Raw genomic sequence first — 22,876 nt, 5'->3', positions numbered from 1 at the left:
GGATGCCCCAACACCACACCCGACCTGAAGACAATATAAAATGGTGGTGAGTGAATTAGTTCCGTCTTAAGAAAAGTACTGAAAAATAAAAAATATCGCTTAGATTAAATCACAAATTAAAGACCTATGCCAATTATTGTCTGCCCCCCCAAATATAACTTAGGCTACAACATGAGGGATCATACTTACGCATCCCTCCAATTTCTTAACTTAACTAGGTCACCTGTTTTTGAACAGGTTCAGTGTTTCTTTGTTCCATGTGACAGGCTGTTAAATAACTGGGCCATATATTCCAACGCCTCTAATGCAACCACAGAGACGTCCTAGCCCTGTATGTCTCATAAATTAGGATGTCTCATAAATTCTATGGTTAAACTTCCAATTTATCATTTTGAAATTGCAAAAAATCAAACACTCTAGTTTATTCTATCCAAATCTTGCTACATGATACACTTCAGTATCTTACCTGTGTGTTCTTGTAAACATGCTCTGGAAACATGCGCTCGACTTTTCTTTTAGACACAGAACTGGAAATTGTCCACCCTGAAATAAAGTCATATCAATATCAAAAAGTGAACTGTATTGGAATAGTATCCAGAAATGAAACATTGTGGTACAGAGAGTGAAAGCATTGGTTACATAAAACGTCCTATAATACAATAAAATAAATGGAGGTCTAATAATGAGATATATTGAGCATCAAATTGTGCACATCAAATAGCGGACAGGTGTAAAAATAGCGCACTAGCACATGAACTGCGTCCACCCGCACAGATCGGATGCTGTCGTGTATAAGTAGAACAGAACAGGGTCAGGTAGATACTCAACCATTTCAAGGTTAGCATTTATATTTGAATATTTCGTCGATCGGAGAGACTAGCAGTCCTACAAGAATAATCCAATTTGCCAATGTGTTGTGATAACATTATCGTAGGTTAATCAATTTTAAAATCCTCATGAGGTTAGTTCAACTACTGTCTTACCTCATCAGATCCCAAAATTAGAAATGTTTATGCTATTGTTTGAAACCATGTAAATATTTTTAAAAAACACTGTATAGCTTCCAAATGTAGTTCAAACTAGCCCATAACTTTAATCTCATAGATGGACATTCCTTTCATCCCTAGCTCTTTGACAATGATTACTTTTCTCCACCCCCAATCCTCGGCTATTTAGAAAAATAGTGGTTCAGTGACCGCTTTGGTGTTGTTTGAACTGCAGACTGCTACTTTAAAAAAGTCCGTCTATAAACAAATTAATGCATGAAAGAATGAAAGGATGAATGTCTGAATATATAAACGAATTAATAAAAATGATGACGGAATAATTATTTATTATCATTTCATTATAAAGGAATAAATATATTATATAATATAAATATTATTTCATTATAAAGGAATAAATACATAGCCTTCACATTTATATGTCAGTCAACCAATGTTTATAAATAAATCATTCAGTCAGTAATTATATCACCTATCAATCTATTAGCCGGGATCAGAAACATGTCACATGTCTCCAATGATGATTATGTGGTTCTCCAACAGACCTCTTCTTCCTCATGGCTTGACTCTGCTGTCGATGAATTTCTTGAACTGCACCAGGTTGTCGCGAACCTCCAATCGCGTGATCTCCAATGCGCATGCGCTGTGTTCCTGGAGAGGACACTATATATATTTTATTTCTTCACTCAACTCAACCACAGCAGGTGCGCTGCCAACGAGTCCTATGACACCACAACCGCGGTTGGAAGTTCCCAGTTTCATATGTGATTTATGGCAGCGAAATGCATCCTATTTGTGGTGATGTCGAATTTGCTCAGATTAATTTATCCTCTATTCGAGTGCATTTGATATTGGACCCATCTGGCATATTGGTTTATTCTTGTAGGCCTGCTAGTCTCTCCGAACGACGAAATATGAAAATAATAATGCTAGCCTGATTATTCAGATACAGACGTCGTAAAATGCTGGCGAATTTCTATTTAATTTCTATTTAATCATCAGTTATTATCAACAGTTTAATTAAACTGTATAGTAATGAATGGGGTGCAGATGATGCAAACATGAAGCGTTCTGTGTGGCTCCGCTGTTAGAGCATGGTGCTTGCAATGCCGGTGCTGTGGGTTTAACTTCCACGGGGGACCAGTTAAAAACGTAATACAAGTGTATGCACTCACTACTGTCGCTCTGGATAAGAACGTCTGCTAATGACAAAAATGTAAATCATCATCTCACAGAGAGAGATATTGGTTGACTGATATGATTTTATTTTTTCATAATAACATTGAATGAAAAATACATGTATCTACTCATCTTGTTTTCATATGCATATATTCATTGATTGATTCATTCTTTCATGCATTCATTTGTTTGTAGACTGACTTATTTTTAAAGGGGCTATCTGCAAATCAAACAACAGGAAAGTCCCACCCCGCAAATGATTTTCTAAAAAGCAAAGGGATGGGGTTGGAGAAAAGTAACCACTGTCGAATTCATAGAGGGCAGGATGCAAGGCCGGACCATCAATGAAATCAAAATGAGACTATAGTTTTAATCACATTTTGAGGATGTAAAGTATTTGCTTACAATTAGCTCAATTATTTACGAACAATGGAGTAAATTAATCTTATAATTTGGGTTCTGATGGGGTACGACAGTTGAACTTTGAGGCATTTAAAAGTTATATACGCCTATTCTTCAAGAACCAATAGCAATATAGAATTAATTTAAAAGTCCCAAAATGGAAGTACCAATCGCATATTGGCCCTTTAACGTACACTGTATAAAAAAAGTTTTTTTACGATACTTAACTGTTAATTAATACATGTTTTTCTGTATTTATGAATAATGGTAGAATACTGTGAAATTATAGGTATGAAGTTATTTTTAACTGTCGTCGTGTAAAATAATAGGAAATGTCAGTAAATGCGAAATACATTAAACTTCCTGTATTTTTACAGACTTGACATCCCTTTTTCACAACAATAAGCTGTAGAAATACAGTAATATACATTATAAAGAAACAACTATATTTACCATTGTTTTATGGATATTTACTTTAGTTTTACATTCCAAATGCAGATAATTATAGTAAAAAAAAACTATTTCGGATGTTTATAAACATGATAAAACTATGCAAGAGAATGTAAAAAGAATGCTGTCATCTGAGATTGTAGTGCTATTGATCACTACATTACAAACATTAACTGTAAAATGACGAGTATTTACAATACCTCAATGAAAGTGAATGCATATAATTTAACAGATACTGACTGTTATTTAACTGATTAAGCCAGTTATTTTATTATTATTTATTAATTGCTAAGTACAGATTTTCAATGTTTAAGAACAGATAAATAATCATAAAAATTATGGATATTAAACATTTAGGTACATATAAGTGTCTTATATCGGTTGAAAGCTTATTATTATTATTGTTAATCTAACTGCACTGTCTGATTTACAGTAGCTTTACAGCGAAAGCATGCCATGCGATTGTTTGAGGACGGCGCTCCACATCAAAATATTTTTCCACCGGCACATGATTCATAAATTCACAAATAGCGATGAAATATTCACTTACTTTTTGAAAATCTTCCTGAAAATCTTCCTCCGATTTGTCATCCAAATGGTCCCAGCTTTAACATGTAGTGTCGTTTTGTTAGATAAAATCCTTTTTTATATCCCAAAAAGTCTGTTTAGTTGGCGTAATCCACTCGTTCAACGTGCAGAAAAAAGCAATTCGAAAATCTACCCATACTCTTTGTTTCAACAAGTCAAAACATGTTTCAATTTACTCCTCAGATACCCTGAAATGTAATCAAACTATAACATTTCTTACGAAAAGAAGTATGTTCAATAGGAAACCGATTTTAGCAGGTGAGTCCCGTCTTCATAGCGCCAACACGAATTTCCAAGACAGTGTCCCTGTACTAAAACTGATATTTCTTATTCGTTTTGGAAGTTACAAGCCTGAAACCTTGAACATAGACTGCTGACACCCTGTTGAAGCCATAGGAATTGCATCATGGGAGCTAATTTACAGTATGCACTTATACTTGCCATTGTAAGAGCATGGTCTCTCAAAAGAAAAAATTCTGGTTGGTTTTTCTTTGGATTTTCTCCTACCATATCCATTGTGTTATATTCTCCATTTCTACAAACTTCAAAGTGTTTTATTTCCAATGGTACCAATTATATGTCTATCCTGGCTTCAGGGCCTGAGCAACAGGCAGTTAACTTTGGACACGTCATTCAGGTGGAAATTTAGAAAAAAAAGGGCCTAGCCCTAAGAAGTTTTAATGTTACATGTCATTCTCTTTATTTGAGAATAATGGTCAGATGTTGCTAAAATTACAAAGATAAGCCTACATCCCGGGTGGCTCTGTGTTCAATCTAAGTCTGCGTTATGGTGGCCAGAGTTCGAATACTGTTCGTTGCATTTCAGACTACGCCCGGGGTGTCTGCCAGGGGCGGCGCAAATTGGTACAGCGATGCCCAGGCTAGATGGGTTAGTAGTCGGACACAATAAATCTGCGTGATATAAAGGGCTAACGCCTGATGTCTACCAGACGCGTCAAATTCATTGCGATACTGTTTTGCGGGACTTCGCTGTGGTGCGTTTGGTGTACTGCATGCATTCAACATTTTCAAGTTGTGAGTTGCTTTACGATTGCGGTGGTACAACCGAAAGTTTGTAGAAAGATACAAATAGGCTATGTTTAAAAAGAAGGCTCTTTATCTCTTTTTAGATGGCTAAGTCGTTGCTTTGAAGCCTATCTGCGTCACGGTGGCCAAAGTTCAGTTGGGACATTTCCAGCTATGCCTGAATCCCCAGCATTGGGTGGTGCCTGGGCTAGGAGAGTTAAAAGTCGGACTAACGCCGGGCACCTGTGAGCTCCATTGCGGAAATATAGTTGGTGAATGTGTAATCCTCTCGCGTATATACCGACTAAAGTCTACTGTGTTGAACGAGCAGTTTAGTAGAAGTCGGACGGCTTTGTGAATTGTGCTATGAGGAAGCATGCGAGTGCCCTTGACTATCCCGCACCTACTGAGGAGTTGCTGACAAGGCTGGGTCAGCGGGGAATTAGAAATGACTAGTTGGGACCAACTATACTTCCGCGATTTAACTCACATGTGTCCGACCTGCACAAGAAGAGTCGCTATTAGACGACTTGGCAAGGTATGCTAGTCTCACTTTTATACCCTGCACCGGGCAGAGCAGTACCAATTTGTGCCGACCCGTGCTGATACTCTAGGGATAGTCGGAAATGTCATGACCAGGATGGAATCACTGTGATGCAGATGCCCTCTACACCACACGGACCCCCGGTCCAAATCCCCCGGTCCAAGTTATTGGTCCAAATCTCCCGTAGGTGTTAAATTGGGATGAGCTTTGGTTACTACAAAGTTCAGGTCATTTTACAACTCATCCAACTATTCAGTGACCCCTGGTGCCCTGTGGATGGGGGAATTGCCATCCTGGAAGAAACCCCTCGCATATGAGGACAAGCGAACCCAAACCATGCCAGGAAAATGCCTGTGTTGAAGCATCTCCCTTCTTATGTTTCTCCACTCACTTATTCAGATCTTTCCTTTAATTTGTCAGAATAACAGCACTTTTAGAGTTCCATCCCACCATTTAATGCAAACATGACTATTGGGGAAGTGTTTTCTGTTGCGTTGATTGTTCACAAAAAAAGAGCTGTGAACATGTACAATAGTCTCAGTTCCATCCTGCTTTTGCCTTGATACAGCTACGTGGTTTGCATTCCTACTGACATTTACAAGGTCGATTATGTCCTCATAGCTGCTTTGATCAGGTAGCTAGGATTTGTGTGACACTTGAGGGGCGCATCTGCCTAGTTGTCTTGAGACTAGGTAGGCATGCCGGTAAACCGCTACTTGGAAAGGTAGACTCTAACAAGCGAACTAATGACAATAGTTGGTCTGAATTGGTTTGAGTTGGTTTGAATTCATATAGCCAAGCTCAACTGCTTTAGTTAGCTAGTTTTCTAGCTAGGTTTTGTGTGGGCACAGTAGACTGGAAAAATCATAGTCAAGTTTTGATTTAGCATATGGCAGCCTGGTTTTGACCAGTTTCAACACCACCTTTCCCATTTGCCCTTCTGTGGCCCAATTAACCTTTAGCAAGCTAGATTGTCAACTGCTTACTAGCTACCTAGCCAGTAGGCAGATCTAGCATATGGTTGTATTGCATTTAGGCTTTAGTGCGAATCTATCCAGCTAGCTAACTAGAATACTTATTTCAACTATTTAAGGTTTATTGCCATCAAAGTGACCATACAGAGTTGCCTACTTTTACCAGTGTGAGATTGTGCTTACATGTTTATAGGTAGACTGCATTCTACCTTGACTCTCAGGTAGAAGACCATGCTATTTTGTCATTTTTTGACATTAATATCACCAATTCAGCAATTTCGTCCTCATCAGAGTATGATTCATTATGATCATTCATTATGATCCAACATTGTCTTCCATATCCGCTATTTCAAAGTCACCATCCTCTACGTCACCCTTCGGAACTATTAAAAAGGTTAGTGTAATTAAATACTAGTAAATATTTCACATTGCATTTTGCCATTTCCATTAGAAACCATTTGACAACGAATCAGAAACACGTTGGAGGCGTCATTCAAACGTCCGCGCACACAACTGGCGCCAATTGAATTCAGCAGGCAGCAGCTTGTGGCACATGCATTGATAGGAGAGCGGATATCTATCATATCAAGGTGAGCATTACCACCAAATGTTTGCTTAATTGTTTAACCTACAGTTTAAATAGTTGACTAAATTGCTAGATGTGCAGCTCATTAACGTTGTGTTATATTTGTTAGCTAATATTGTGGAGTTTGTGGTTGGCTGCTCACACATTAGCAAGATAGCTAGCTAATACTACCCGAGCTAGCTACCAACCAGACCTTGGCTAGCTAGCTGCAAGCCAGCTAAGATAAGCAAACGTTTTTTGTAACATATGCTGACATTTAAAGTTTTATTAATTCTGAATTTTGAAGTATTGACATTCAGCTATTTAGCTAGATTGCTAGCTGCAGTTCATAACCTAGCTGGTGTGCTAACTTGCAAACTAGCGCACGCTAATCTTGCTAGCTTTCTAGCCAGGTAGTTTGCTGTAAACCAATCCCACCTGATAACATATGTTTTTCTCTCTCTTTCCCCTTCAACAGTTACTTGAATTGAAATTGAGGAAATTCCCTGCAATCCTCAAACTCAAATTATTCGGTTCATTCAGTGAGTTCTCATGATGATGCTGAAAGTCTGTTCGGTGTAGATCTTATTGATGAAGGGTCAGAGGATAAACTGAACCCAGCTGTTATGAAAAGTCTGTAAATATAAAAACGATGTGTATGTTTTACATGAAGTTACAGGCCAAATATCTATTTCCCTCCTCTACGATACAAATGATTGTTGATGAGATTTAAAGTCGTAATGGACTTAGTCATCAGTCAACTCAAGGTTGCTCTTCAGTCTAATACTAACTTGACAGAGTCAGCAATTGAAAGTGTTTTAAGACCTTGGAGGACACCGATTTGCATGCATCCTGTAGCTCTATTTTATCAACAGAATATATGAGAAGGCAGTATTTCCAGAGGAACTTTAACTATGTGCATCCTCAAGCTGTAAGTTCAATGTAGGTACAGATGAAAACCAAAAGGAACGATATGCTCAGTATGTCCCTACATTAAAAGCTATGCTCAAGGATCCGGTTGTTTGGCAGGAATGTACAAAGTCAGTAAAGGACACTACATGTACTTCTGCACATGTGATAAATGATGTTTGTGATGGATCTGTGTTCAAGTCTAATGCAGTATTTATGGACTCAAGGTGTAACTCTAAAGCTTGTATTGTATCAAGATGCTTTTGAGGTTGTTAACCCTCTTGGATCATCAAAGAAGAAACATAAGATTGTGGGGGTCTACTTTATGCTTGCAAACTTTGATCCATTTTATCGCTGCCGTATTGATACTTCACAGCTCATGTTATTGTGTAATGACAGAGACTTTAAATACTTTGGCCATGACAAGCTTTTTTCGACAATGCTGTCAGATCTCAGAGATTTAGAAACCAATTGGGTTGGAGATATCTGGACATGCAGGAAAGGCAGCAGTCTTTTGCATTACTGGGGATAATTTGGGGTCTCACGACATAGGAGGATTCACAGAAAATTTTAGTACCTTCAACTACTGCTGTCAGTACTGCCTTGCAACTAGAGGTTAGCTGTTTGATTTTGATGACCCTGCTGCTGCCAGAATAGTACAAAATTACGAGGCAGTGAAAGCACTACAAGATGGTAATGAGGCAGAATCCAGAGGGTTAAAATTTGACTCTGCATTTAATTCCCTCAAGCAGTTTCATGTCTTACAGTCAGGCCTCCCACCATGCATTGGCCATGATTTGTTTGAGGAGATAGTGGCATATGACCGACCTAGCCATTTATATCAAGTACTTTGTACAAGTAAATAAATTCTTTACATACTTGGAGCTTAACCGCAGGATCAGGCAGTTTAGCTCCCAAGGATCTCATGTGAATTCCACACCCTCAGAAGTTGGTGAAAAGGGAAATAAACTGGGTGGCCAGGCAACAGAAAACTAGTCTCTTTTGAGGCTCCTCCCTGTGATAATAGGCAAAAAGATTACTCATACAGAAGATTGTGTATGGCAACTAACAATTCTACTTAAAGAAGTTGTGGAATTAAACTGCCCCCTCCATTTCTGTGGCTCAAGTTACTTTGCTCAAGTATCTACAGACAAGAAAATAGTTAATCCTTCTCTCAAACTGAAACCAAAGCACCACTATCTGATCCACTATCCTGCTTTGATACTAAAGTTTGGCCCACTTATAAGGCTGTGGATAATTTGTTTTGAAAGTAAACTCTCATATTTCAACAGATTTGTCTGGAGAGTACAACATTTCAAAAACGTGTCAAACGCTTGCCAATAATCACCAATTTCTGCAAACCTATCTGAACTCAAGTTCCTTCTTTGCTCCTGCTTTGCAAGTAAAATGTTCCTTGCTGTACGCAATGCAGTTGAGGCAAGCTTGCTTAGGGGACCGGATATTCTGGTGTCCACTGAGATGCATTTGAAGGGCACCTTCCTATGTCTTTGTAATGGTGTGTCATCAGAATTCGGGCAGAGAGCTTCTGTTGATCAAGGAGAACAAGCGTGTCTACTTTCTTGTTACACGTCATAGCTCATCTTATTCACCAGAATTTGGACTGTATGAAGTTCAAAGTGCTATTGAGGGCATGATGTGTCTTAATGCAGAACTATGTTTGGATTACTACCCATTACCTGCGTATGCTTTCTACAGAACTAGTCATTTCACTGAAACATAGCATAGTAGATGCTGAATAGGAAATCAATTAAGTGGTAGAAGTGACAGTTCAAATAACACGAGTTTGGACAAAAGTACAGTTGAATAGAGACCATGTGAACAATTTGTATTGAACGGTAGTCTTTGCTTTTTTTCCTCTAGTAGACATGGATGATCAAGACAGTGCTCTTGCATAATTTATATGTTCTGTGCTGCCAAACTCAAGTGGACATCAGTCAGTGCTGGATTCTCTTAAGACATCCGGGTGTGGAAAAGCTGGAAGACATGGAGTATGTTCAGGAGGCAAGTCTTCATGTCCTGAAGCCAGTAGATACAAGGAAGCTGATAGCCCGAGTGTACGCTATATGTAAGTGTATCAGTTTGTTACTTAAAGAACTCATAACGGTCATTAAAGCATGGTATTGCCACTATGTAAAATATGTTAAGCATGGTGAGACAATTAGAACATGATACACGGCCTGATTCCCAACCTCTTCTTTCTAGCCAAGGTGAAAAGGATAGTACTGAAAGGAATGATCCAACACCCTGAAGTGTGTCTGGTAGCCCCCAAACACCCCGCAGCGAGGATTGTTCCTTTGCTGTACATAAGAAACTGCTAAACGGGCTATACATTTACTGTTTAAAAAGCGCATATACATCCAAAACTTAAATGGGCTCTATATATGATTTACAATAAAATATTTTCAAGGTGGGTGTCAAGTCAGGTAATATTTGTCTTATTCAAATAGTTAAAATCATAACTTTTGGAAAGCTTTTCGAGTTATACTACCAACGATTTCAATCTACACAGACATTAGAACGTTCTCATCTAGGCTCAGTTTCTCAGACTCTGATTTAAGCCTAGTGTAGCCCTCCTATTCATCGTGTGTAAAACATGTAGTTTTATGGCTTTATCAAATGTTTTTTGTCATGACAATCATATTATTTAACAATCAGATAATTGACAGCAAGATGTATATGTTACAATGGGAGTTAAGTTTGGATGAGAAACTGTGATGATAATGTATGTGGTGTCAGGGAGTAAAATGTGGAGTCGAGAGAACCCCAAATGTGTTTCTTGTGCACTTTCACAGGTGGTAGATACAACACTGAAAGCACAGGCTCAAGTTCAAGCGCTTGCTCCAGCCCCAGTAGACGAACAGTACTGGACAATAACTGGCACTTCAGTTTTGTAATTCCTTGGAATCTAATGCCATCTGAGGTGCTCTCGAATGTTATCGAAGGAGATGTTATCGAAGGTGAAATTGTTGGTAGTGGACACGACTCCCTCACTAAGCAGCTGCAGAGCCGAGTTGATAACTTGAAGCGAGGGAACATCCCCCCTTTCCCTAAGAAGACAGTCAAGTGAGTCTGAGGATGCACAATCCAAGAGGATATGCCTGGATTCTTATGGCTGTATCAACTGGCGACCAGGACGGCTACCAGCCAATGTAACTAGAGAAACACAGAAACATACACAAGAAGAACTGAAGAAGATTTACAAAAACAGAAGCAAAGACAACAAGAGTATTGAAAAGAAAATGGCAGCCACCTTCTACTCCCAGATGAAAGACATCATTTGTGGTATGGAGACCTGTGACATTGCCAAAGAATGGCCATATCTACACCAGACCCCTGGCATCAAGACTCATCTTAGAGAACTTACTGGTGTTGATCTCAATGAAGAGCATGAAAAAGCCATGGCGAACAAATGTGTGACAATTGTGTGCTACTTCAAGTCTCCCTCGTGAGTGGAGGAGCAAGATTGCCAAGACACTGTCAGATATAGAAACTGTCAAAGAGAAGTCAGAAGCCAACCTACCTGGGTCTTCAATGAAGAAGAGAACAATATGTTCCTCAACGTTGATGAAACTTGCCTTCAATAGGAAAGTGAATGTGCAAAGCTGCCAAGCACACCATGCATCGCTGTTTGTGGTAAGACTTTTTCTGCATTTTCACTTTACATACCCAAGTGAAATCAGCAGTTTTTCTAAAGTGTACTATTTTGGAACCACATAAGTTTTACTTTAGTACACAGAATAGTATTAAAAGTAATCATTATACGTAAGTGTGTTAAAAATAAACCTAATTATTTTATACTTTAGTATGCTTATAATTCAAGATTGGAAATAGCATTTTAATATACTTAAAATATATTTCTAATTTAAACTAATAGCTTATTTTAAGTACCGAAATGCTATTTGTAGTCCTGTATTAAAAGCATTGTGACCGGTCCTGCATAACAATAAAGCAGGACAAGTGGGAAAGGAACGAGACAAAAAGAACCAAGGGCAATTTCAAGTGTTTTAAATTTAAATAAACAAGGCGTTTAATTTCCAAATAAGCAAGTTGACTTATTTCTCTGACCATTGAAGGGAACTGAAATAAACAGTAAACCAATATGCACTCTAAGGAACAAAAAGGAGACTTAACAGAAGCTATACTGATGAATAGGAAGAGAGGAGTCCGACTCCTGTCAGGTTGTTGTGTGAGGTCAGAAGCTTTGAACGTCATTAGGCACGTGGTGTTGTTACTTTGACAACAAGCTTCTGGTTTACTGCATTGAATTGGTAGCTCTTTGAAAACTGAACTGGGCATCCGAGCTTGTTTTATTTTATTTTTCTCATCACTACTTATTATTTAAATATCATTTAAATACTATTTTAATACTATATAGTGTTCTAATGTACAACTAAAGTGGCTCCAAAATAATACAAGTACACAGCTTTTTTTCGGTTGGGTAACAATGTGTCAGATCTATGTGGGTGTGTGTGAGGGAGAGAGCGGGAGTTTGAGGAAGAAGGATGGAGGAGGAAGTGGGTGAGGTTGCAGGAGGTAATGAGATAGATGGGTAAAGAGAGGGAGAGTTTGAATGGAGGATAAACAGTGGTAAAACATTTCACCCCTTGTCTGTTATTACCATAAGAAGTTATCCTCTGACTGCTGAAAACTTCACGGTTTCTGTGGACCAGATCGTCCTGAATGGCATTCTTACCTTCAACGATTCCCTGGTAATGATGTGTGTGTTATTGCTTTAACGTAAATTACGCCTCTGACCTGGCAGCAACATTGGAGTTCCTGCAGAGGTATGAATTCATCCCTTATTACCCACTACAATTTCATTTGAAGTGACTGACTTTATAGTTCCTCCAAGATTTTTTTGTAGCACTTGGGAAAGTGGCGTGTAACATTATATTGTGCACCTATTGCAATAGACATTACTTTCTTTGCACACGTTATAACTAACTGTAGTCTGGTGTTGTCATCTATGATGCCTTACTGTTGACTACAACTTTCAATTTCAAAACAGAACCACACCCACCAGTCCCTCTTTGGCCAATAGAAATGTAACATTTCAGGATATATTCTATGCACCCAATATACTTTCGGGTGAAAAAGCATTGTGAAACCTTATCGTTCCACTGTTACTTTAACTGTATCATAGACATTTTCTAATATTACATTGCAAACATCATACATGTAGCCTCTTTCAATTCAATAAATAGATTTTTACAGGTTCATTTTTGTTAGTTAACAAATCAAATTAAAGGGGTAGAGGACCAGTGCTAGTGATTAAGAATGGCGGACACACAAGTATAGAATTACATTATTTATGTTATTTTATCCAACGCAGGTGCCTATTCAAGATCAACCAAGATAAGGGGTCCAAAGTGGAGAAGATTTCAAGAAAGCAGCATGCAATCAATCCAAAAGTTACTTCTCTGATCTCAAACAATGCAGACTATGAATGGAGGGTGTAGCCTTGCGCACGGACACAGACAGGGACTTAAATCCACCGACTGCAGCACGCAGCCAAGAAACGGGCAGATGATAAACACTTGACCAAAATCTTAGAACTGAATGTTTTTACATTAGCATGTTGTAAGTTGCTTTTAAGTGAATGTTTGACATAGTATATGTGAAGTTTGAGTTCAATAAATAGTTTTGCATTAGGAGCAACATACCTTGGCAAACACACATCTCCCATCCCCCCCATATACAGTTGAAGTCGGAAGTTTACATACACCTAGGTTGGAGTCATTAAAACTCGTTTTTTAACCCCTCCACACATTTCTTGTGAACAATCTATAGTTTTGGCAAGTCGGTTAGGACATCTACTTTGTGCATGACACAAGTAGTTTTCCCAACAATTGTTTACAGACAGATTATTTCACTTATAATTAACTGTATCACAATCCAAGTGGGTCAGAAGTTTACATACACTAAGCTGACTGACTTTAAACAGCTTGGAAAATTCCAGAAAAGGATGTTATGGCTTTAGAAGCTTCTGATAGGCTAATTGACAAAGTTTGAGTCAATTGGAGGTGTACCTGTGGATGTATTTAAAGGCCTACCTTCAAACTCAGTGCCTCTTTGCTTGACATCATGGGAAAATCAAAAGAAATCAGCCAAAAAAAACGTTCATCTGTACAAACAATAGCTCGCAAGTATAAACACTATGGGACGACGCAGCCGTCATACCGCTCAGGAAGGAGACACATTCTGTCTCCTAGAGATGAACGTACTTCGGTGCAAAAGGTGCAAATCAATCCCAGAACAAACAAAGGACCTTGTGAAGATGCTGGAGGAAACAAGTACAAAAGTATCTATATCCACAGTAAAACGAGTCCTATATCGACATAGCCTGAAAGGCCGCTCAGCAAAGAAGAAGCCACTGCTCCAAAACCGCCATAAAAAAAAGCTTGACTACGGTTTGCAACTGCACATGGGGACAAAGATCATACTTTTTGGAGAAATGTCCTCTGGTCTGATGAAACAAAAATAGACCTGTTTGGCCAGAATGACCATCGTTATGTTTGGAGGAAAAAGGAGGATGCTTGCAAGCTGAAGAACACCATCCCAACCGTGAAGCACGGGGGTGGCAGCATCATGTTGTGGGGGTGCTTTGCTGCAGGAGGGACTGGTGCACTTCCCAAAATAGATGGCATCATGAAGAAGGAAAATTATGTGGATATATTGAAGCAACATCTCAAGACATCAGTCAGGAAGTTAAAGCTTGGTCGCAAATGGGTCTTCCAAATGGACAATGACTCCAAGCATACTTCCAAAGTTGTGGCAAAATGGCTTAAGGACAACAAAGTCAAGGTATTGGAGTGGCCATCACAAAGCCCGGACCTCAATCCTATAGAACATTTGTGGGCAGAACTGAAAAAGTGTGTGCGAGTAAGGAGGCCTACAAACCTGACTGTTACACCAGCTCTGTCAGGAGGAATGGGCCAAAATTCACCCAACTTATTGTGGGAAGCTTGTGGAAGGCTACCCAAAACATTTGACCCAAGTTAAACAATTTAAAGGCAATGCTTCCAAATACTAATTGAGTGTATGTAAACTTCTGACCCACTGGGAATGTGATGAAAGACATAAAAGCTGAAATAAATCATTCTCTCTACTATTATTCTGAATATCACATTCTTAAAATGAAGTGGTGATCCTAACTGACCTATGACAGGAATTTTTACATAGATTAAATGTCAGGTATTGTGAAAAACTGAGTTTAAATGTATTTGGCTAAGGTGTATGTACATTTCTGACTTCAACTGTAGTTGTGGGTTAGGACGAAGGAATAATATCTTGACCTAAATTTTATATCCAAAATGCTTAAGAAAATAACAATTCTCAAAGTCTGCTGCCTCAGTTTGTATGATGGCAATTTGCATATTCTCCAGAATGTTATGAAGAGTGATCAGATGAATTGCAATTAATTGCAAAGTCCCTCTTTGCCATGGAAATTAACTGAATCCCCCAAAAACATGTCCACTGCATTTCAGCCCTGCCACAAAAGGACCAGCTGACATCATGTCAGTTATTCTCTCGTTAACACTGGTGGCTGGAGATCACTCTGTCATGCTGATTGAGTTCGAATAACAGACTGGAAGCTTCAAAAGGAGGGTGGTGCTTGGAATCATTGTTCTTCCTCTGTCAATCATGGTTACCTGCAAGGAAACACGTGCCATCATCATTGCTTTGCACAGAAAGGGCTTTACAGGCAAGGATATTGCTGCCAGTAAGATTGCACCTAAATCAACCATTTATCGGATCATCAAGAACTTCAAGGAGAGCGGTTTAATTGTTGTGAAGAACGCTTCAGGGCGCCCAAGAAAGTCCAGCAAGCGCCAGGCCCGTCTCATAAAGTTGATTCAGCTGCGGGATTGGGGCACCACCAGTACAGAGCTTGCTCAGGAACGGCAGCAGGCAGGTGTGAGTGCATCTGCACGCACAGTGAGGCAAAAACATTTGGAGGATGGCCTAGTGTCAAGAAGGGCAGCAAAGAAGCCACTTCTCTCCAGGAAAAACATCAGGGACAGACTGATATTCTGCAAAAGGTACAGGGATTGGACTGCTGAGGACTGGGGTAAAGTCATTTTCTCTGATGAATCCCCTTTCCGAATGTTTGGGGCATCCGTAAAAAAGCTTGTCCGGAGAAGACAAGGTGAGAGCTACCATCAGTCCTGTGTCATGCCAACAGTAAAGCATCCTGAGACCATTCATGTGTGGTGTTGCTTCTCAGCCAAGGGAGTGGGCTCACTCACAATTTTGCCTAAGAACACTGCCATGAATAAAGAATGGTACCAACACGTCCTCCGAGAACAACTTCTCCCAACCATCCAGGAACAGTTTGGGGACAAACAATTCCTTTTCCAGCATGATGGAGCACCTTGCCACAAGGCAAAAGTGATAACTAAGTTGCTCGGGGAACAAAACATCGATATTTTGGGTCCATGGCCAGGAAACTCCCCAGACCTTAATCCCATTGAGAACTTGTGGTCAATCCTCAAGAGGCGGGTGGACAAACAAAAACCCACAAATTCTGATAAACTCCAAGCATTGATTATGCAAGAATGGGCTGCCATCAGTCAGGATGTGGCCCAGAAGTTAATTGACAGCATGCCAGGGCGGATTGCAGAGGTCTTGAAAAAGAAGGGTCAACACTGCAAATATTGACTCTTTGTATCAACTTCATGTAATTGTCAATAAAAGCCTTTGACACTTATTAAATGCTTGTAATTATACTTCAGTATTCCACAGTAACATCTGACAAAAATATCTAAAGACACTGAAGCAGCAAACTTTGTGGAAATTAATATTTGTGTCGTTCTCAAAACTTTTGGCCACGACTGTACTAACCAGGTGTCCACGGGCACGCGCACAGACGAGATGCCGCACCAGACGGGGTAAGAAGAAACGACTACCAGAGGCAGAGGGGACCATTCACACGGTCCCAGAACCCACGGGACTGAGTGTCTTTAATCTATCAAGCAAGATATTGAGCCCTGCCCATGTCTCCTTGCTTAATATAGCGTTATATGTTGTGCCTACAACTCAGTGCAACGATGTTGATGTTAAGGTAGACATGTTTAAGTTTTTTAGAAACTTCCGTTTTGCTTGATTTACAATCCGATACGTCAGTCCTTAAAGGACACCAGCAGTATGATCTCTGTTATTGATCCTCTCCCTGATAATACTTTGTTAGTTGCTTTTGATGTTGAGTCCTTATACACAAATATTCCACACGAGGGCGGTATTGAAGCTATGGAACATTTTCTTCTGCAACGTGACCCTAATGAACTACCTTCCAGTGCCTGCATTATAACATTCCCTGAAATAGTACTCACACATAACTACTTCATGTTTCTAAATGATTTCTTTATTCAGACGAAGGGTAAAGCTATTTGGATCCCCCATGGCTCCTAACTATGCTCATTTGTATATGGGTTACATGGAGAAACAGTCAATTTTCAATCCTCTCAAAAATGTTTTTTTGCCTAACATTATTATTTGGAAACGGTACATTGATGATATTTTTGTTCTATGGAGGGATGACGCAAAACATCTCCAGGTGTTCCATGCTTGTCTTAACTCCTGTTCTGAGCATCTGAGATTTACTATGCAATCTGACACACGTCAAATCAGTTTCCTTGATATTATGATCTTGTGTGAAGATAATGTTCTATACACTGATCTTTACAGGAAACCTACTGATCGGAACAGTTTGTTGAGGGCTGATAGTTGTCACCCACTTCCCTTGAAAAACAGTTTGCCCTACAGCCAATTCTGTCAAATCAAAATAATTTTCAAAAAACAATCAGATTTCAACAGAAATATGGCTGAGACGCAAAGAAGATTCAAGGAGAGGGGGTACAAAAATGGTCAGATTAATGCTGCCATTGAGAAAATTCAAACCAAAACGAGACATGACCCTTTTCAAGGTCAGTCTCACAAAAAGATGCATTATTACTATTCAAAGTGCTCTGAACAATCGTTCATAAACATTGGCACATTCTAAGATCCGATGACAGTATCAGTAATGTGTTTTCGACCCTCCCTTGGTCGTATTCTCGCGAGGCAGAAATTTCAGCGATCAATATGTAAACTCTGATTTACCACGTCAAGATATCCCTGCACAACGTCTATTTGCGCCCCTACTGGATGGAAACTACAAGTGGCTGGATGGAAACTACTAATGGCTGTGCTCAACGCAATGGCACTTATAAATGTAGATCCTTCAAACACCCACAAACAGGGAAACAGATCCCAATCAAAGTTGTTATCACGTGCTCCACTTAGACAGTTATTTATCTTATAACTTGTCGTTGTGGTAAAAATTATCTGGGTAAAACAAAGCGCGAATTAAAAGTACGAATATCGGAGCATCGTAGCACCATTGGGTGCCCCTTTTTGGAAGCAAACCACTCGATTTCGTTCCTATGTTATATTGGCATCGAAAATGTCACCCTCTCCTATTGTTAAAACGAGAGGCTGCCTGGATCTTTAATCCTAAACCCTTGCTCCCTTAGGTCTCAACGTAGACTTTGATCTGAAGCCATTTTTAAAATATTTTTATTTCACCTTTATTTAACCAGGTAGGCTAGTTGTGAACAAGTTCTCATTTGCAACTGCGACCTGGCCAAGATAAAGCAACGCAGTTTGACACATACAACAACACAGAGTTACACATGGAATAAACATACATAATACATTAGAAAAGTCTATATACAGCATGTGCAAATGAGGTAGGATAAGAGAGGTAAGGCAATAAATAGGCCATGGTGGCGAAGTAATTACAATATAGCAATTAAACACTGGAGTGATAGATGTGCAGAAGATGAATGTGCAAGTAGAGATACTGGGGTGCAAAGGAGCAATATAAATACATAAATACAGCATAGGGATGAGGTAGATTGGATGGGCTATTTACAGATGGGCTATGTACAAGTGCAGTGATCTGTGAGCTGCTCTGACAGCTGGTGCTTAAAGCTAGTGAGGGAGGTAAGAGTCTCCAGCTTTAGGGATTTTTGCAGTTCGTTGGCAGCAGAGAACTGGAAGGAGAGTCGGCCAAAGGAAGAATTGGCTTTGGGGATGACCAGTGAGATATACCTGCTGGAGCGCGTGCTATGGGTGGGTGCTGCTATGGTGACCAGTGAGCTGAGATAAGGCGGGGCTTTACCTAGCAGAGACTTGTAGATGACCATTCTTGGGATTATTGTGATTTTGCCTATTGTAAATGTTTGTAGGCCTATGTAGCCAAATGGTATCTATGATCGTATGCTATCCATTTATGTTTTTAGTATGCGTTTTTAATATATGAGAATTAACCGACGGTATCAGGCCACACCCGGTCATGATTACAGACACCTGTGTGTGTCCTTTGACACTATAAAAGCGAGTCATCCCGCAGTGTTTGTCATTATACCCTGATGAAGACAGCTTGTCTGTCGAAACGTTGGATATTAGGTTATTTTATTAATGCATCTGAGCTCCTAGAGTGTGCGGCTCTCCTTGAAATGTTCAAGCGTTCCACTCCGCTAGCCAGCACCTCGCCTAAATAGGTGTGCGTTTCTTTCGCCTTCAGACGACTGTACACTGAGTTTACCTGATAGCCCTCTTCTTAACACACCTCTCCCATCCCTCCTTTTCTACCCCTTTACCTCTCTGCCATGCAAATGCACGCACAGGTTAAGGTTTGAACGTGTATTGAATAACTTAATATACGTAATAAATATTGTAAAAATATATATAAGGAAATCCCTGTGTAATGTCTGTTATTTTTATTTTTTTTACTGGAGAATTCTTTATTTTCACAACCAATAATAGTTACATTGAGAGTAGATTTTTGTAATATTATGATACTTTTCTGTTTTCTAGCTTTATTTTGTCATCAATTAAGGAGTTGTGTCTGTTTTTTTAGCTGACCAATTCTCTATTTTCACAAATGATACCAATTGAATGAAGAGTAGTTTTTTTGTAATATAATGACAATTATCTGTATTTTTGTTTAACGTTGGCATCAATTAAGGAATTATTTCGTTTTCTTAGCTGACCAATTCTCTGTTTTCACAACTGATACCAGTTATATTGAGAGTAGGTTTTTGTAATATTATGACAAATATCTGTGTTCTAGCTATATTTTGTCATCAATTCAGGAGTCATTTCTGGGTTTAAGCTGTCTAATTCTCTATTTTCACAACTGATAACAGGTCGATTGAGAGTCGTTTTTTGTAAAATATTATGATTATAATCTGTGTTCTAGCTATATTTTGACATCAATTAAGGAGTTATTTATGCTTTTTAGCTGGCCAATTCTTTATTTTCACAACCAATGCCAGCAAAAGAAAAGAGGATTCAATGTAAAAAATAGGAGTTCATGTCGTAAAACTGTAGTAATAAACTTTATTTGATGGAAAGTAAATCACCGTTTTTATACAGATTACATATGTTCGTTTTCAGTCTGTAGTTTTACAGTCTATTTCGGGCACCCATGCTGCCAGACTTTTACCGTATACTAACAGATTTTTTTTTTTACAGTGTAGCACGGAGGAGGATCGCATGTTGTAGTAGGCCTTTTAGGCCGCTTAAAAAGTTTTACGTAATTTTCTGATAAACCTACGATAAGGTTATCACAACACATTGGCAAACTAATTTATTTAAATAAGTAACGACAAAATATAAAAATATGTTAATGCTAACGCAGAGATTTGGTTCTAGGTTGCCGATATTATTCAGATGATAAAGACATATATAGGTCTACTGCATTCATATAAGTGTCGATATTCTCTCTCTCTCTCTCTCTCTCTCTCTCTCTCTCTCTCTCTCTCTCTCTCTCTCTCTCTCTCCCTCTCTCTGATTTAGCTATGTTTGAGCCTTCGCAAGGCCAGATGAGTGGCATTGTTTAGACCTAGCCTACTGAGGACACATTAGGCACACGATGAGAGAGAAGTGTTAATGCTAAATTGTAATTATTTCGCCTCTATGGCCTATTTATTGCCTTGCCTCCCTTAATTTTACTACATTTGCACACACTGTACATATATTGTTCTATTGTGTTATTGACTGTACGTTTGTTCATCCCATGTGTAACTCTGTTTTGTTGTTTTTGTCGCAGTGCTTTGCTTTATCTTGGCCAGGTCGTAGTTGTAAATGAGAACTTGTTCTCAACTAGACTACCTGGTTAAATAAAGGTGAAATAAAATAGATAAAGTGGAGAATGCGAAAGGGAAATCCGGTAGGCCTATTGCGGTTTTGACTAGGCCAAACGTTCCCAAATTCATTCATTTTTTACTTAAACTTAGTGAGACCCCCTTTCACGTTTTGTACATCCTTTAAATTCGTACAATTTAAATTAAGCCGCGGATATGGGATCAGAACACAAACAACATTCTGACTCTATCAGAAGACAAACGACATTCTGAAATGGGAACAGGTGAGTCAATATATCATTTGATCATTGCTTCAGGTTTCAACGAATGAATCATTTTCAGGATTATATTCAACTAACAATGATACTCTGCTGCAGATCATCTCACTACCCTAAGAATGGCACATCAGACTATCACTTGGATGAGCGCCTTCCTCTGCCTCGCGCAAGTTTTCTCGATGCCCATGCCTTGCCAGCTACGACGATATCTTGTGGGAACATCCCACAACCTACTGAGAGACATGGTACATTTTTTAAATGACTTTTGACTTGAATTGTATTATCCAACTATGTTTATTAATTAACTGACTAGCTCAACCTGACTTCTGTGTTTTCTCTTTCTTCCAGGGAGGTCATTTTCCACTGGAGTGCCTGCAGGAGAATAATGTCTTCATGGTATTCCCAGCCACTGCATTTGCAACCTCGGGCGCGCCACAGGTAAGCGCATGGGCACATATCCAAGTGTTCTTTACAGCATGAAAGAGTATTTGCAACCGTTAGGATTAGAAAGTAGACAGACAACGTTACGATGCCATTTATGTTATTTGAAATTATTGTTGTCTGTTTCAGTTGAGCAGCAGTGGTGCTAAGGCTATTTATGAGACATTGAAGAACATCGACACATTGTTTGGAACTGACGAACTGCCGACAATGTGGGACCAACATAAATTGGAGTATTTTCAGAACATTATCTACCGTCAGACTGAAGAGAGCAAATGTGTGAGTACCTACCTATGCCAATACAGATAGCTTAACTGTTTAAGTGTGGTATGGTGACATTTGAATTATTTTCTTCTTGTGTCAGATGATGGGGAGTGTGGATTCACGTGATTATCTAGTCAGGGAAAATGCGCTGAATACATACTTTAGTAACATCGCGGCTGTCCTAAAATAAAAAGTAGGGTACAAGCAAATACACTATAATGGATGCATTTTAATTATTATTCATCGCCTGCCTCTTTCTTTCTTTCTGTCAGATGATGGACAGTGTGGATACAAGTGATTATCCCATCAGGGCAGAGGGCCTGAAGACGTACTTTGGGAACATTGCAGCAGTCCTAAAAGAAAAGGTAGAATATAGGTTGAAAACAAATAGACACATTGTTTTGATAATATCTCTACATAGGACAATATTACCCTACATTGCCCTAACAGTTTATTTTTTATTTTCACAGAATTTCAGTTACTGCGCCTGGGAAGTGGTTCGAAAAGAACTCCTGTACACCCTAGAATTCATTCTGAAACACAACTCTGATAGCCTTCTGTGGTCCAACAGAACATGAATTTGAATTTGCAGAACTGATTTATATACTGTACTTGATTTTGATAGCCTACCATTCTACAATGATGTAATGTGCCATGTCAAACTGCAATATAAGACATGCATTTATTTGTCTTTCAAGGTTATATATTTATTTACATATTTATTTATTTGAAAATTGTGCCTATTGTTGCTGTCAAGTAAATACACATTTTTATACTTTTAAATATTGCTACTCTGTGCGCTCATTCTGAAGCATCGTGATGCACTGTCTGTCGGTGTGTGAACGTTCAGATTTGGGTAAACATGCTCAGGACATCAAATCAAGTCAAATTTGATTGGTCACATACACATGGTGAGCAGATGTTAATGCGAGTGTAGCGAAATGCTTGTGCTTCTAGTAGATTCGACAGTGCAGTTTTACAACAACTACAGAAAACACACAAATGTAAAGGGATGGAATAAGAATATGTGCATATACATATATTCAAGAACACTAAGGTAACCTGCCTAAATGACTACCGACCCGTAGCATTCACGTC

At 39.0% G+C, this 22,876-nt stretch overlaps 1 protein-coding gene across 1 annotated transcript; it reads left to right on the top strand.

Annotated features, from left to right (window-relative positions):
• The first annotated feature begins 21,192 nt into the window (after positions 1-21,192).
• LOC120033879 (interferon alpha-6-like) lies at positions 21,193-22,356 on the top strand. The gene is made up of 5 exons (XM_038980243.1): positions 21,193-21,318; positions 21,422-21,511; positions 21,644-21,793; positions 22,051-22,143; positions 22,249-22,356. Exons 1-5 carry the CDS (start codon positions 21,193-21,195, stop codon positions 22,354-22,356), a joined length of 567 nt encoding a protein of 188 aa, XP_038836171.1.
• The last annotated feature ends 520 nt before the right edge of the window (positions 22,357-22,876 follow it).

Source organism: Salvelinus namaycush, chromosome 41 (assembly GCF_016432855.1).
Source record: "Salvelinus namaycush isolate Seneca chromosome 41, SaNama_1.0, whole genome shotgun sequence".
Taxonomy (NCBI): Eukaryota; Metazoa; Chordata; class Actinopteri; order Salmoniformes; family Salmonidae; genus Salvelinus; species Salvelinus namaycush.
Note: the sequence above shows the minus strand (reverse complement) of the source record. Positions and strands in the feature narration are given on the sequence as shown.